Genomic DNA, 16,677 nt, shown 5'->3' with positions numbered 1-16,677 from the left:
CATATTATTCTAGCCCTTCTTTTCTCTAGATAGGCGAAAGTCAACCTAGGGCCCTACCATTAAGTGCACCAAAAATTCATGGGGAAGAAAACTCGTCTACCCAAAAGAATACAAGAATACAGAAACGGGTAGGAAAACTCCTCTTGGCAACAACCAATATATATAAATAGGCAACAAGGTAAATGAAATTGAGGAAGTCAACATGAGCTTAGGCTTGTGTGGATAAGCATTAACTAAGTGTGGATAAGCATGTGGCAGTGCCTTGTCCATCTCCATCTCCAAGTGCCTTGTCCATCTCCATCTCCAGATGGCGCATTGTAACATGTGTTGGTGTAAATACACCTGAAAGCCTCGAGAGCTGAAAAGGCATGACATCCTTTCATATCATGCAAAGCAGTTTCTATTTATGTATGCAATACTTTGATAAATTAATCATCTACCTCGACTAATTCTGTGTGCCTATTCTCTCTTCCAAGTTCTGCACCCTGTCTCTGATATACCTCTCGATCATGCTTTCTCTGCTTGTTTCTGATAGTGGGAGGCCTCCTGGCTTCCCACATGGTATTAGAGGCCTCAGTACGGCCTGGGGCCTGTTTCCCAACATCCACAGTGAGGAAGATGAAGTATCCAAGCGTGCAGAGGAATATGCAATTCCTGCAGCAAGTCATGGCGCCCTCATACCCCTTGATCATACAGATGATGAGGAGATTATCAACACATTTCTTGGTGCATTAAAGCATGGTTTTCATGATGACACTCTAGCCAGAGAGGCTGCGACTCTCATGCCCAACCCTACTCTCATGCCCCGTCCTATTCTGTTGAGAGAGGTCATTCCTCTCAATCCCACCCACAGCAAGGGTGATGCCAACTATGATGCACACGATCTAGCATCTCCTGCAAATGAAGGGGGAGAAGTGAATGGAACCCACAACACCAATTTTGTGCGCCCTGACAAAGGCACAGCATGCGCACTAGCAGATGATGAGGCCTTGGCAAGTTTTTCGGTAGATGATACTATTCCTGCCCCAGAAATCTTTACTGCAGGAACTTATTTCTCTGAGTGGTTAAAAAACGAAGGAAGAGAAGGAGAAGATGAAGCTTTGGCTATCTTGCCTCTCAAATTAATCATTATGCTACTTGATCAGGAGGTCGCCACTCTCATAGCTTGCAGATGTGATAAAGCCACATCCATAGATGTTTTGCCTCCGCTACCCACCACATGTCTGGTGGATGCCGACCCTAAGCATATGGTCGAAGTCAAAGAAGCCAAAGCAGCGCCATCAGCAATCTTTGCCGCAATACATTCATTTTCTGTCAGTGTAGACCAAGCAATCAATGGAGAACTAAATCAAGAACAACAACATTCTTTCTCTCCAATATCTAATGCTGATCGTGATTATAGTGTCTTTGTTCCTGCTGATGTGGCTACACTCATCAATCTCACCTTTCATGTAGCAGTGGTTGTTCGTTGTGCTACTCCACTTGTGGAATTGGCATACATCTTCTCCCTGATGGTGATCACTTTTGATAACCCTTCCCAAGTGAATTCTTCTACATGCAGCCATTCATTCTTCTCATGTCAAGGTCGAAAGGGGGGAAGATTTGCTGATGTTGCTAATGCAAAAGTTCGACCTCGACATTCGACAATGATCATCAAGTCATGCGCATACGACATGAAGCCACACTTCAAAATGAAGAGCTTACAACAACTCACAACATTCCATCATTTTCTTATCGATCCCGGCTAATCGATGTAAAGTCATAGCTATCTCGTATAAAGCTATCGACTATAATCCTTTTCTTTTCGCACCTTTGCTATTTAGCAGGAAAAAAAAGAGAGCACATTTCAATACCATATAGGCACAACCATGCACTTGTACTAGGCTCAAAGTAATGAAATAAAATCCTCTCTCTGCATTCAGTTGAGGGGGGGTGTTGGTGTAAATACACCTGAAAGCCTCGAGAACTGAAAAGGCATGACATCCTTTCATATCATGCAAAGCAGTTTCTATTTATGTATGCAATACTTTGATAAATTAATCATCTACCTCGACTAATTCTGTGTGCCTATTCTCTCTTCCAAGTTCTGCACCCTGTCTCTGATATACCTCTCGATCATGCTTTCTCTGCTTGTTTCTGATAGTGGGAGGCCTCCTGGCTTCCCACAACATGAGCTTAGGCTTGTGTGTTAGGCAAGGGGTGCGCACAATACAAAAGCAAGAGTTCTCATAGGCCCTTTAATACTGTGCACATGGGTAAAGCAATCCTCTACCCTTCGTGTAACCACCCATTTAGCTCCAAGAAATCACTCACCTCTCTCCGCTTCTTCCGAAGTTTGAATGCACGAGGGTTCGAACCTTGAATACATCATGTACCTCTCCCCCTCTCAGCCCAGGCACATGAGGGGGTTTGTCTGGCAACCATTAGCAACTCTTCCTGACGGAAGATATCGGAAATGCAGGCACATGTGTGTGTAACTCCAAGAAATCTGTCTCTCTCTCTCTCTCTCTCTCTCTCTCTCTCTCTCTCTCTCTCTCTCTCTGTCTGCAGAATGGATCACCCCATAGGCCACAAGGCTTATGCCTCCTCAGCCAGTCGCCAGCTTTACGAACCTAACGACCTCAATTCCTCCTCAGGTGATCATACGGCCATGATTCCCAGCACATCTTAAACAGCTGTTCTAGGTAGTTTCTTGGGGGTCGATCTCACTTTGCACGATTCACTCATCATCGTCGTCGTCGTCGTCCAGTGCAGCTGCTAACAAGTTATTGGGCATGCCGTGTTATTAACAGAGAATGAACAGTCGCCTTTGGAAGGCATAGGCTACACTCTCGATGGCGGAAATGCGGATGTGTGGGAGAACCTCAGAGAGATATTCGAGGACATAGACGCTCACAGTGCAGGGTAATAACAGACATAATTTGCTACTAACCAACAAAGATTAATTTGGGAGAATCTGTTATCAATCCGATAGTAGCTAATCATTTCTCCCGATCTAGTTTTTACTGGTCAGGTTTGTCTTTCTTGCCATAATCAATTCGGGAGACTAATCATTTGCAGTAATTTTGTAATCCGTCTCGTCTGATCGTGTAATCTCCTCAGACTGTTACCTTGTTTTAATCCATAATCATCTGATACCCACCTCCCCTTTCTGTGCAGGGCGGAGAGCAAACAAGCCCTCAAGAAGCCCATCATGCAGTTGAGACGTCTTCTTGAGATGCACACCCAGTTGCGTATCCTTAATCACAGACAATTAATTCCCAAACACATTTCCAAGCTTTTTTTATGTTTCTAGAATGTTTCCTGATTAACAATATAGATTATTTACCAGCTGAGCAGTTAGATAATTTAGCACATCAAGAAACATTCGACCGGTAGTTACATCATTAAGCACACATCAAGTCGCAATTCAACCGGCACTTGTCTCACTTAGTCTAAGCACATCAATAATTGTTTAGATTATTAAGAAGTATTAGGATCATTAAGCCCCATGCTCAATTTTATATAGGACGCTTTGTCTGTCCGTCAAAGCAAGCTTACCAATGCAACAATTATATGTAGACACGTAGATACATAGACCTATCCAATATATCAGTGAAGATGCACCTGCGCTGCGCTCTCATGAGTTGAAATGAATCCTATTATGGAATTTTGAAATAAGCAGCAAAGGTTCTGTTAGTGACCTCTAGAGTTTTCAATTAAGTCTCAATAGTACCAATGTGTGATCAGCTTAATGTTCAGACAAAAGGTGCAGAAGAGCTCACCCTAGATAAAATTTACCTCGGCCTGCGCATTGAACGAGAATGGTATCTGCGGAAGCTCCAAGCAATTGAGGTACATGCAGCTTGAACCTAGAGAAGCCCTCGTTTAATCTCTGCTCAACCAAATGTACAGGAGCTGTGTTCAACTTTCATGGGTTTGCAGGCAGAGCTTGACAATTATCTGGTGTACTATAGGCTGCCATAGGGCCACCCTCTTCACATTCACAAGCATTCCCAGAAAATCCATCAAGGGTCTCACCGACGCACTCGTTTACTCGAGCAATATGTACAATTCTGTACGAAGATAATGAAGACTACACTCTGGTGGGATCCAAATGGCACTAAGTTTCAGGATTTGAAAGCTTGACGTACAATGGGTGGTTGAAAGAGAAGCATACCCATAAGTTTGTGATCGGATAGATGAATTAAAACAGTCATGTTGTAAAATAGTGCTCTTTACAGCAGCTGCCAAACAATCTCAACAGCCATTAATAGGTGTAATTGTGTTGAAAACATGTTCAGGAAAACAATAAGGCACTGCCACACAATTTGCCTAATAATAAGCACTGAAGAAGTTCATCACATCGATTATGTTTCCATGGTCACATTCCGCATCATATATACATCATGGAACAGTCCCTATGTGCGTACATGAGTATTCAGGTCTACAGAAGATATATACATCATAGAACAGTCCGTGTGCATGTACATGAGCATTCAGGTCTACAAAAGATTTCATTCAATGAAGGTATATAGTAGGGTTTCATGAGTTCTATCAAGCAAAAGAGCTGTTATTTAATACATTGATTGATCAAATTAACATGGGCATGAAGAGAGCCAGGCCCCAACTATCACCATCTCTTCCTAATATTCCATCAGTTTTCTTTGCATGTTCATATATTGTTCAGTTGCCAAATTGCACGCTTAGCCTTATTAGCACTTATTAGTAGAGAGAGCTAACCAAATACCAATATAGGTGGATCATTTGCAACATGGCCAATCTTCCACTTTGCCCTCATCATTGGATTAATCAATTATCTTCCGGAATTACACAAAAACATCTTCTAAAGCCCTCTGCACTGAAGTTATGTTAATTCAGTACAGCTGCATAATACAAAAATAAGTGACAAAACTGTGATTATTAGTTTGTTTCTCTCTTTTCAAGTCATGACATTCGACACTTAAACTGCCTCTTTTTCCTGCAACCCCCAAAGAGACACTTAAACTGCAATGGAAGGTGGTTGGTTTGTACGTTATAAATTCCTCGGAAATTGGTTACAGCTTTATAGACAGAACCCATCAAAGCACGGCTGCGTGTATTCTACGTCATATATTGCACATTACTACTGTTATTACTGCAACTTTGGAGTCGACTTACAGACCATTAAAAGTCTTCTAGAGTACTGACCCTAGAATCTAGACCAGACCATCTTCAAAAATCTACCCTTTTCCAGGTGACAAAAATGAGGAAGGGCTTAACACAGTCCAACACAAAAGAACGTCCAAGAGAATACTGGTGTAGGATGCATACAGCTGACACTCTTTCTGTGCTGGATTTAATAAAACAAGTTGTAAAACCTCAAGGAGCAGCTATGGGAAAGAGATGATGAAACTAGTGGTTGAATTGATGTTTACGGATATTCTGCTGTCAGTTCTTGATCAGGATTCAGAAGAAAGCTGAAAAAAGTAATCAAATGTTTTAGAAGAAAGAAATGCATGTTGCTGTGTAGTCTTAAATGATTTCAGTTGGTTCAGAGGGGGGGAGATGGGGTATGATGATGGCTCACTGTGGCAACTATGTGCACATAATAATTAGCATGTACCCATGACTAGCTGATGAGTTGTGATGAAGGATCCATAAGCATCCTTGTGTGTAGCACAGATGTGAATCAACCTTGATCTCTAGGCAAGATATGTACACTGATACATTATTAATGGTTTCAGGAGTAGGCATGGATGACAGAACAGAATACTCACTTGGTAGTCTCTTATTTGTTTTCACAATGCCAGTGTCTTTCATGAAAGCAAGTTCCCTGTGCCTTTTGATGCTGTCTTGCAATCTCTCTTTCCAAAGTTTTCCATCCTGTAAAGCATACAACCAGTCTCTCTCTCCCTCACTCACATGCGTGTGCACACACACACACACACACAGAGGCATGTGAACAACCATTGGGAATATGGAGGCAACAATGGGTGTGTCCAAATGTGTCACAGTGACTGAAGTTAATAGAATGGCTATTCGTGGTCTATAAGTACAAAAGACAAATCAAAACGAAAAATGCCTCTTTGGGTATGTCAGGACAGTCCAAATTTGTTAACAGTATACTTTGCTTTGCTACTACCATCAGTGTATTGTAGTTAAGCTGCTTTCTCATATATTGTTTGGTTTACGTAGAATGGTTATTATAGTTAGTGTTGATACAATTTTGTTTAGAAAGATCACTCAAGATCAGGTCCCTATGACAGACATCTAGATCTGGACATTCAAGTCTCATCAATCAAGTTCCATTGGTACTGTATCTCTCTTTAAGAGAAAAATATTTCAATGTCAATAAATTATTGATGCACTGTTAATTATTAGATTATTAGATGGAAATGGTAAAGTAAAAAGAGCAGTACAAATTGACACCGAATTAAGAGGGAAATCTTAGGTCCAGCCTTGTCAGGCCATAGCTGTTCAAGGGAGCTAAACATTAGTTGGGCCATGCCTAGCACAAAACAGTAGGCCAGTGCAAGTGAAGCTCACACGGATTATGCATGGTTCTCGAAGAGGACATCGAACTGGTCTATCCATTTCCAAGGGCTCCACTGGATGCCCCATCGCAGCAAAACCGCATACTTTCTGCAAGCATCAGAAGACAAGAAAATCCTTAGTTTGTTGGAACCTACCATTTCACATGATGTTCACAGCTTTTTCTTGATGACATTTGATCATAGAAAGGTTACCAAAGTGTGATATACAGAACCAGCAAGATTGCTGTGCTCTAGAAAGGACTATGGAACCCAAAATCCCGTAGTACATTTATGATTATGAATGTCTTCAATCAATATAATGATTTAGCAGATGTTACAACACCATCAATCATGTGGCAAATGCACGTTTCCTTTTTTCACTGATTTTGTTGTCAACTTATCCCTCCTTGTAACCACCCTTGACTTCTAGTGATCTGTTGGCTTTGCCCTAATTTGTCCCATTCTATCCATAATTGCTAGCACTCCCAAGATGCTTCATTGTAGGGTGGTATCCATCCTGCATGAGCGGTCAGGCGACGATAACACTCACAGGGTGAACCCCATCCTTCTCGTTTAATTCGAAGCTTGAAGAATCGAAGTCCAGATGACAGGAGCACTTTTCATCCAATTGCATGCAGAATCGAGAAGTATGCAAAGGACTAGAAACTTAAGAGGCCGACAAGGGATAACGCGACAGCAGGTCATGAATCCCGCAGTACAATCTCTGGTAATGCTCTCAATCACATGCATTGATGATGTTAATTACTTTGTGGAACAGGCGTGGATGCTGCACAATCTCTGTTAATGATCCCAATATTAAGCACATTGGAACAGCCATGAATGCAGCACAATCTCTATTCGAAGATCTTAATTACATCTGGGACAAGCATGCCCGAAATGGAAATATGATTGTGAAATTGATCAGCCTGGGGGCAGAAATACACATTTACGGTTATGTATTTACAAGGAGATTGAACACGGGTGATGGGAATGCTGCACACGAATGCTGCAATGTTCATGGCCTCCATTGAAACTGGGCGAGCAATATTGCAAAGAATGCAAAGGGAAGGGTAGAATGAGGGGATTAATGCGGTTAATTATGGGCGACAATTGAATTCTGTGTAATCAAGTACAGTGCAACAATAATCACGTGGAAGGAGGATTGGAATTAAGAGAGGGCGGTACAAACCGGATGGTGATGACTGATTAACGGATCAGAAGACGATAATTGCTGCTGCTCATGATGATCATGAGGATGATCATCATGAGGATGATGAAGTATAATTGATGGGGTTGGCGGGGGCGCAGGAGGAGTTGGCCTCATGATCTGCATTCTCTCTCTCATATGCACTAATTATGAATCAAGTTTAATCATGTGCAACTTGATAAAGAGGCAACTATATATATATATATATACATAATGGAAATAAATACAACCCTCGTACCTATCCTACATGGCAAGTGAAGAGAGTACTCCAAACCTTGATGCCCTAAAATAGATGTTTTCCCATTTTTTATATATTTTCTTTTTGATACCATAAAATAAAAATGTTTTCCCACTTTCCCATACCTACATTTTCCCAATTTCCAATACCTTTTCCAAAATAAAATACAATGCAAGTTAATGATATACACAAAAATAGTGCTTTCAAATTTTAAAAAACATGTTTCTATTAAAATTGTTTACATTTCAACAATATACATATATAGCTCGCTTCAAAAGTGGGGAGCAAAGGTACACTTTTTCTTAGTACACAAAAGAGGTATATTTACATATATAATATACTCATGAAGAGTTAAGAGAGAAAATGGATGCATTTTTAAATTGATTTTATTGCTTTCCTTTACAAGTGGTGTGATTGGAACAAAAATACAGCCATCAACAAAAGATGTCAAAGGTAGTAGGCATGGGCACATTTACTACTAATAACGTAAGCTTCAACACATGCATAGGTAGCTCACAGCATGGTTGGTACAAAATAACAACAATTCTCCCATTCAAGATTTTGGTATTCATCCCCATCTTGCTAGTTTTGTGCCTTGCTTTGAAGCTTCGTGCATGGGTTTGATTTCATGGTTGTCAAAGCTGCTAGCATTTGATTTGATGTTATGTGTGTGGTGTATTATTTGATTGCATGCTACACAATTTTTTTGACAAAGCACCAATTGGGCTATCCACCATGTTGGTAGGTCATTCAAAATCTATTGTGCAAAAACCATAATGTATTGTAAGTTAGAATTTGTAAAAATGTAAATTTTTTTCATGCATGCTCTTCCTGAATCCTCATAACCTAAGAAAACAAGATCAATAAAAGAAACAATAGTAAGAGAATGTGCCACTATCAAAACTCTGTGTGTGTGTGTGTGCACACGCGCCCGCTTTTGGTGCACCCCTTAGCCTTTTGATACATCAGCCTCGACAATCACAATGGTCGACTTAGCTATGCAACATGAAATAAGTAATTGAAAATATGGAGATTGTGAGGATTTCTATTGGTGGTATCATTGGCTAGAGACTCTTTCCTACTCTAATACCAATTGTTAGAGCTACAAGGAGAATGGAGATTGCATAGAGAGAGAGAGAGAGAGAGAGAGAGAGAGAGAGAGAGAGAGAGAGAGAGAGAGAGAGAGAGAGAGAGAGAGAGAGAGAGAGAGAGAGAGAGAGAGAGAGAGAGAGAGAGAGAGAGAGAGAGAGAATGCACTATTTTTGTGGTGCCTCCAATAGCTAACTTGTGAGAAGTATCTTATTGTCTTATCATTCTGCTGAGAATAAAGGATGAGTGTGTACATATATAGTTACGGTTAATGAGTAAAATGGGTGGCCAACCACATTGGCCTTTACCCAACATTTGGCACTACAAAAAGGTGAGTTTATATTGTGGAATGTGTTGAGATTTACAATCACACCCACTGTGGCCTCTTTGTATTAGGCAGTTTTGGGCTTAGGAGGACAGGGCTTAGGACATGCAGGCAGATTGAATCCCATATGCACAAAAAAGGAAACTGCTACCCATCCAACAACTATCAAGCATTGTACTTGACTACCACTTTCATACATATATATGATGAATACAATATCATGATGCTTTTCCATCTCAGTTAGTGTCTTGGTCATTCTCAATCTCATAATCAAGATTGTGTTTATGAGTCCAAGCTTTCATCTTGGAACCTAATTCACTTGAGTAACAGTTAGTATCTCTTCAGCCTATGTCATCATGAATATTCTCTTTGTGTTCCATCCGCCATAGCCATGCTCTAGATCTCGTCTCTTGACATGGTATCAGAGCCTAGTTGGGCATGGCACAGTCCTTCTTTGCTCTCTCAGTCCCTCTCCAGCTCAGTCCGAGCTCAGGTTGAGTATCTAACTTCATCTCCTCTCTTGAATCTCACACTCTCTCTACCTAGCAGCCATAGCAAGCATGCACCCACCTATCTTGGAGCTTCCTAATCTCCTTCTACAGGCTATATTTCCTCTAGCTTTCTTCTACAAAAATCTTCCCTAACCCCCAGGGCGCCTGTGCCTATTACCATAGACCCCAACATTGGTGTGCCTTGAGTCTGGCATTGTGCAATTCGTCAGTTGCTACCATTTCAGAAATGCAGTCTAGTCGTATAGTTCGTGGAGCCCGCCTGTGCTATGCCTTACCCTGCACGTATAGGGCATTTGAAGCTCCTAATATAAGCTCTCTCCCCACTAAGTATTGCCTTGAATTGCTGCGCCGATTGTCTGCATGAGTTGGTTTATTAGTCGTGGGTCAGAACCCTAGTTGAAGATACTCGATAGCCAAAATATCAAAGCTTCATCTTTCCTTCAGTTTCTCACTCCTGCCACTGGGATCACCCTATTGATATCTTGATTCATTGATTTAGTCAGTGCCACACATCAAGGAAGGGAAGTTCTTGGAGATCTTTGGATATTTTTGGAAGATTTGTGAAGAATGGAAGACCAAGCATTCAACATCAAGCTCAAGATCTTCTCCCACTTCATTTCTCTCACTCCTCTTGACTCAACAAAGCTACTGCCACTCTGATTTGAGTTCCTACTCAGTTCCCAGAAAAGTATCACTCCAAATCATCAAGTCAAACTCAAGCAACAAACATCAAATTTCAAACTAGTATCTTTTGATACTACACAGCCATTGCTTGTGTCTTTTGACACATACAAAGATAAACTCATTTTTAGTTATTCTCAATTTGTGGGTACTGATTTCTGGTCAAGTCAATGACAAGCAAGAAGATTTCTATGTGGATACACTTCATGAAGAGTAGCATGACTCATGTTGCTTTTCAACACTATGTGGAAGACTTGTTTATTCTACCTGCACGGATGGATGGATTTCCTTGTTCTAAAGAGCTATCAATGAATCTATTAGAAGATTTTGAAGTCATTTCCGTTGCCTCAAAGATGATGATACCTTTGCTTGAGGGGGACATGGACATGAAGACTAATGCAACTAATGCAAGCAAAGTCAATAAAGAAGAAGACGAGGAGAACCTAGGACCAAAATATCAAAGCGGTGGACATTGAAGTTGCAAGCAAAGTGAAGAACAAGTACAAGATCAAAAAGAGCAAGCTAGACTACATCGATAAGAAGACCTACAATAAATTGAAGATCTATGCCAAAAGAAATACTAAAAACTGCTAGGGCATGCTGGTGGTCCTTGACCCAATTTTTTACTAAACTTTTTTAGCCTTGTAATGCCTAGACCTAATGCTTTTGACATAAGCTTGTAAACTCCTCATGTAGCCTTGTACTATAGCCTCTGTACACTTTGTGAGGCCCCTGTTGTAGCCTCTGGATAACCACCATGTTTGTGGACCCACACTTAGCCTTTTTCTGCGACAACCTTTGGTGTTTTGCCATGTTTATGGTGTGCCCACACTTTGCAAGTGTTGCTTTCACTAAAGCCTCTACACACTTTGTACTTTCTGGTTGTGATTGAGGAGGGGTGTTGAGATTTACAATCACACCCACTGTGGCCTCTTTGCATGAGGTAGTTCTGGGCTTAGGACAAGGCTTAGGACATGCAGCCAGACTAAATCCCATATGCACACAAAGGAAACTGCTACCCATCCTAACTATAAAGCATTGTACTTGACTGCCACTTTCACACATATATATGATGGATACAATATCATGATGCTTTTCCATCTTAGTTAGTGTCTTGGTCATTGTCATTCTTGTACTCAAGATTGTGTTTATGAGTCCAAGCTTTCATCTTGGAACCTAATTGACTTGAGTATAAATAGTTAGTATCTCTTCAGTCTATGTCATCATGAATATTCTCTTTGTGTTCCATCTGCCATAGCCATGCTCTAGATCCTGCCTTTTGACATAATGTAGTACGCCATTTTAGCCCTTAACAAAATCCTATGTGTTGTGAGATGTATTGTGTAATTGACATTGTTTTTTGTCTCTCAAGACTTCTATGTAAGATGTGCTCATACAGCTACGTCTAGCCAACAACTTTTTTTGAATAACATTGTGTAGATATTTACACAGTCTCAAACTTTACTCTCATATGGACTTGTTAGCGCATAGTGCCAATACAAACACTCTAAGGTATCTAAAGTATGGACAAATATCCCCTATATTCATGAACTAGCACTTTCATGGTAGTTGGTTCTTAGCCATCTCCTGCACAAAGCACTTAGAAAAGGATTATTCTTTTAGATTGAATGTAGAGATCACATTGATGCATTCTTTGCATGCTACTTCATCTTCTATACAAAACATGTTAATTACAGTGTAGAAATCTACAAACCCCTCATCGTTGCTCCATAAATCTCGTCCCCAATACTCGTATCCAACATATGCAATGATGTATGGGTAGTAGCAAGCCACCTTTTCTTAACATATTTTAGTAAAATTATGCTTTGAGAAGCCTTGAAAGGTATTTGCAATGGCTTTGCAAGGGAATTGTTAATCTCGTTAGGGAAATCTATACATTGTTGTAGTGTCTATCACGTTATCCATACATTCCCCATATTTGACACCCTTTTATCCATGCTATGTAGGGCATGAATGATGGGCATATAATACCCATAAACCATTCACCACATCATCACTTATATTTGTTTAGACCATTGGAATGCATTGAGACCTAACTCCCATATTTTTCTCAGCCTTCTAGTCATACATGGCCATGCACGGGAATGCTTCTATCATAGCATCATTGTTTTCGAAGAAACGACTCTAAAGTTTAAAAGTTGATACAAAATCACATATTCAGAGGAACTTTTTACATACATGACATTTGAGCTTGGTAAATGTAAAGAATTTCACTTCTCTTGAGACTTGATAACTTTCTTGCAATAATTAATAATCTTAGTGAACCAAGTCGTATCCTCGTTCTCACACCCATCTTTCAATACTAAATTGAGTGAGTGGGTGTTGTAACCACTGCAAATAAATTGTGGATAACACTATAAATAACTCACATAGCATTTTTTCACTTCTTTGTTTTCTCCATAACAACTTGTAGTAGGAGGCAAGGTCCTATCTCTTTGGTGGTTTTACAATAGATCTTTGCAATGTACTCCCCCGATTTGATATTTCTTGTATTATTGATGGATTTTGAAAAAATCATCTGATATAGATAGCTATTCACACTTAGAGGCTCTTGGACTACTCCTAGCTTGGGATTGCACAAATATTTCCATGGATTGGTTGACTTGAAGGATTTACCATGTTGATTTATGCTCAATTTGCAAAGATGATATCGCTTGAGATCAATTTTTGAAGGTAGTTTGCATGCACTTGGTCTTGACTATTTTATACTCAAAAGATACATGGAATACTTGGAAAAACTTCAAAAAATTTATATGCCTTTGTGATGGTGGCGAAAATATCATTTTTTGCATAATTTTACAACTATTTCTTAGCTTTTGCTTGGGTAGTTCATTTGCAGTCCATTAGTCTATTTTGAGCTTACAAATGGGCATTTCTTGTTGTTATTTGACATGTAGATATACTTTTACCATTATTTCTTGCTAGTTTTGGTGTGCAAACTTATTTTTGTTAATACGGCTTCTTCATCAAATTTAGAGAATGTAGTGGCCATTAAAATGTTGTTGAACTCATTGATCTCTACATGGAGGGGGAATTCAATGTCTAACCACCTCCATGAGTTCAACAACATTTTTAGCTGATTGATATCTCAAAATATTCTATTTTATCACGTTCTTGTTATTCATTCACATTGCTTGATATTTGGGATACTTTTAACACTACCATTAGTAACTATGCATATGCAAGGTGGTCTAATGAGTGCTAATGTGGAGGGTAGTCTGCTAATTGAGGAGGTGAATAGAAAGAATAATCCAAGGTCAAAGAGATCCAGTGCACTTATCGTGAGAGGAAGGTCAAATGCCAAGAAGAACTCTCGTGAGAGAGATAAATTAAGAAGCAAGTCACATTGCAAAAAGCATGTAGAGTGCTACTTTGTAACAAAAAGGGATACATAAAAAATAATATCTACAAGTGGAAGAATAACCAAAAAGGCAAAAAGAATGAGGATGATGGCATAGACAAAATAAAGGTAGAGGTTGATGAGATTAATGCATGTGGTAGTGATGGTGGTAATGTCTTTTTTTTATCATTTGTTGGTGCTACATTCTTGGTTGTCATAGATAATGGCATGCCTCATAATTAGCTTATGGATTTTAAAGCATTGTTTCATGTTACTCCACAAGTAAGTGGTTCTCTACTTATGATGCTAGAAAGAGAGGATGCATTCATCTTGAAAATAACTATGCATGTGTAATTGTTGGCATTAGGGATATACACTTGCCATTGCCAAATAGTACTTTTATTTCGTAGAATGTATGACATGTTTTTGATTTGAAAAAGAGTTTGATTAGTACAAGACAGCTTGTTGATTGTGCTTATAGAGTAATCTTTGATGATCATGTGTGGAAGATTTGTAAGGAATCTATTGTTGTGGCCAAATGACCAGAATCAAACACTTTGTTTCCTTTGCATGTTTCTTGTGTTAAATACCATCACTACAAGATATAGGCCTTATACCGACGTTTAAAGCGACGAAAATACAAACAACAAAATTTGCCCCCGTCATCGCAAAAAGCGTCATTATTAACGACACCATAGAAACGTCGCTATTAGCGTCACTATCAGCGTTGCTATTGGCGTCGCTATTTGCAACACTGATAGTGACACCAATAGCGACACTAATAGTGACACTGATAGCGACGTTTTGCGATGCGCATAGTGATGGCAATAGCGACGCGAGTAGTAAAATTTGCGAAGCTAATAGCAATGATAACAAGGATAATTTTTTTTTTGGTGGCAGGGCAGTAGTTTCTGCAATACTATATACAAAGCGCTTGCAAACAAAAAGAATGTATACTGAAATCATAAAACTGATACATGAAATAAATACATGATCGCATAAAAAGCGATTGGTACAATCATGACATGATATCACTAATACATAGAAAATGTCTACATAGATCAGGTGACTAAAAAATAAAGGTGTGTGAGCTCCAAGGATCCAAGGGCGAGCTACAAATCCTCCTCCCCCAAAAGCTCGTCCCGCCACAAAGGAACATCGAATGGACTCTGTAGAAAAACAAACAACACATCAATCCACCATACAATAATGCATTCAAATATCTCATGGTAACTACGGACAAGAAAGATGAGTGACTTACAGGGCCGCTGCGTCTAAACAATCAGTCGATCAATGCGTTGAGACCGTGCCTCTCTGCTGTTGAGATATCAAGCTCCACTCGTGATACGCCAGGGTGACCGTTGTGTATTTATGTCACCGACTTGTCAGTTGCAGACGCGGTTGGTACACCGCCCATGAATAATAGCTATATGATAGCTATCCTTATCTACTCTAGTTCATGGCTCAGTTAGTATGCCACCTTAGTTAGCTGAGTTTGGTTTGAGACCCATATCTAGGGTTCTTCTATTTCTTTGTACGTGAGTTCTTTTGGCTTACACAACTAAGAAGAGGAAAACTGTTTTCAGCCTCCACCCTTGTATGTATTCCCCCATTGTGCAAGCAAGAAAGCTTCAAGCGAGACTCCTTCCTTCTCTCCCACAATCTTGACATGGTATCAGAGCCTTGTTCGTGGTAAGGAGCTCAAGAAAGCAAGCCAAGCTCGCGGTGGTCTGGTAAGAGGAGCAGTGTTGCTTTCATTTTCTGTTTTGGGAGCAGATCTCTGCAGGTAGCACAGCCGGAAATTGCAGGAGTGCATTGTCTCAGGTTGAGACGCCCTTCGCGGTGAAGCAAGAGGGCAGTAAATGCTGCGGGGAAGGGATTTAGCCCTTGACGACCTTGTTTTTTTGATTTGAGGCCATTTCCGGGCCTGTTTTGTAGACGGAAGTTTTCTGCACGCACTCAGGAAAGGGCTCAGTCTTATGCTGTGCAGCCACTGTTCTACAGGTCGGTGAAAAGTTACTGTAGAAATTGCATTGTATGCTTGTGCGCAGAGACATTGGGAGTTACAGAATCATCCCTGTTGCCTATTGATGCAAAATCGTCACTAGGAAGTGACTGTGTGGTCAAATACCACTTTCACCAGTTTTGCAGATTTTCCCTTGTGAGGGTGAAGCTGTGGTTTTTGCAGTGACAGAATTTTTTGCAGTCTTCTGTAATGGCATCTGATTCTCTTTCACAGATTGTCATTGAAAAGCTTGACAAGAACAACTTCCAAGCATGGAAGTTTAGAATGACGAATTTCCTTATGGGAAAAGGATATTGGGAATTTGTTGCAGGAAATGAAGAAGAACCAGTTCTTCCTGATGTTCCCAATCAACAGCAAATGCAGGCATTTAAAGCATGGCATGAGAGAGCCAGGAAAGTTATGTACTGGCTGTCTATCAGTATTTCAGACTCTATGATTGTGCATATTCAAGATGCAAGTACGCCAAAGGAGGCATGGGATACTTTGTCAAAAATGTATAGCACAAATACGCAAGCCAGGAAAATGCAGCTCAAGCAAGAGTTGCATAATGTGCAAAGAGAAAGTATGAGCATCAATGACTACCACATGAAGGTGAAGAAGATTGCAGATGCACTTGCTTCCATTGGGTCGCCAGTGGAAGATGATGATTTAGTTTCTGTGACCTTGAATGGTCTAGGAAAGGATTATGCACAGTTTCGGACATCCATTTCAGTTCGTGAAAGATTTCCTGATTTTGAGGAGTTG

At 40.2% G+C, this 16,677-nt stretch overlaps 2 protein-coding genes across 4 annotated transcripts; one reads left to right on the top strand and one right to left on the bottom strand.

Moving 5' to 3' along the window:
* Window positions 1-2,404: 2,404 nt before the first annotated feature.
* LOC148040877 (uncharacterized) lies at window positions 2,405-4,183 on the top strand. 2 transcript variants are annotated; one of them, XM_087687147.1, is made up of 5 exons: window positions 2,405-2,636; window positions 2,793-2,904; window positions 3,160-3,233; window positions 3,749-3,834; window positions 3,957-4,183. In XM_087687147.1, exons 1-5 carry the CDS (start codon window positions 2,456-2,458, stop codon window positions 4,104-4,106), a joined length of 603 nt encoding a protein of 200 aa, XP_087543273.1. In that variant the 5' UTR covers window positions 2,405-2,455; the 3' UTR covers window positions 4,107-4,183. The 2 variants fall into 2 exon arrangements, with proteins under 2 accessions (XP_087543273.1, XP_087543278.1); XM_087687152.1 differs by having other exon boundaries at window positions 3,925-4,099.
* Window positions 4,184-4,319: 136 nt separating this feature from the next.
* Window positions 4,320-7,854, bottom strand: LOC148040876 (uncharacterized). Of its 2 annotated transcripts, none has more exons than XM_087687169.1 (4): window positions 7,684-7,854; window positions 6,508-6,603; window positions 5,739-5,844; window positions 4,320-4,840 (listed from the first exon to the last, which is right to left on the bottom strand). In XM_087687169.1, exons 1-4 carry the CDS (start codon window positions 7,837-7,839, stop codon window positions 4,809-4,811), a joined length of 390 nt encoding a protein of 129 aa, XP_087543295.1. In that variant the 5' UTR covers window positions 7,840-7,854; the 3' UTR covers window positions 4,320-4,808. The 2 variants fall into 2 exon arrangements, with proteins under 2 accessions (XP_087543295.1, XP_087543288.1); XM_087687162.1 differs by having other exon boundaries at window positions 4,320-4,835.
* Between the last annotated feature and the right edge of the window lie 8,823 nt (window positions 7,855-16,677).

This window comes from Lygodium microphyllum, chromosome 1, assembly GCF_053477565.2.
Source record: "Lygodium microphyllum isolate KBCC chromosome 1, Lygodium_microphyllum_v1.1.10, whole genome shotgun sequence".
Taxonomy (NCBI): domain Eukaryota; kingdom Viridiplantae; phylum Streptophyta; class Polypodiopsida; order Schizaeales; family Lygodiaceae; genus Lygodium; species Lygodium microphyllum.
The sequence above is the reverse complement of the archived record's forward strand: the minus strand, read 5'-3'. Positions and strand labels throughout refer to the sequence as shown.

Bases quoted from the DNA above. Each gene is read 5' to 3' on its own strand.
- LOC148040876 (XM_087687162.1), bottom strand. From the start codon at position 7,839: ATGAGAGAGAGAATGCAGATCATGAGGCCAACTCCTCCTGCGCCCCCG. The intron at 5,845-6,507 runs GTGAGCTTCACT...TATGCTTTACAG, and splicing joins GAGAACCATGCATAATCCGT to GATGGAAAACTTTGGAAAGA. The intron at 4,836-5,738 runs GTGAGTATTCTG...ACTTCAGTGCAG, and splicing joins AACAAATAAGAGACTACCAA to AGGGCTTTAGAAGATGTTTT.
- LOC148040877 (XM_087687147.1), top strand. From the start codon at position 2,456: ATGCAGGCACATGTGTGTGTAACTCCAAGAAATCTGTCTCTCTCTCTC. The intron at 2,637-2,792 runs GTGATCATACGG...TGTTATTAACAG, and splicing joins CGACCTCAATTCCTCCTCAG to AGAATGAACAGTCGCCTTTG. The intron at 3,234-3,748 runs GTATCCTTAATC...TTCAGACAAAAG, and splicing joins TGAGATGCACACCCAGTTGC to GTGCAGAAGAGCTCACCCTA.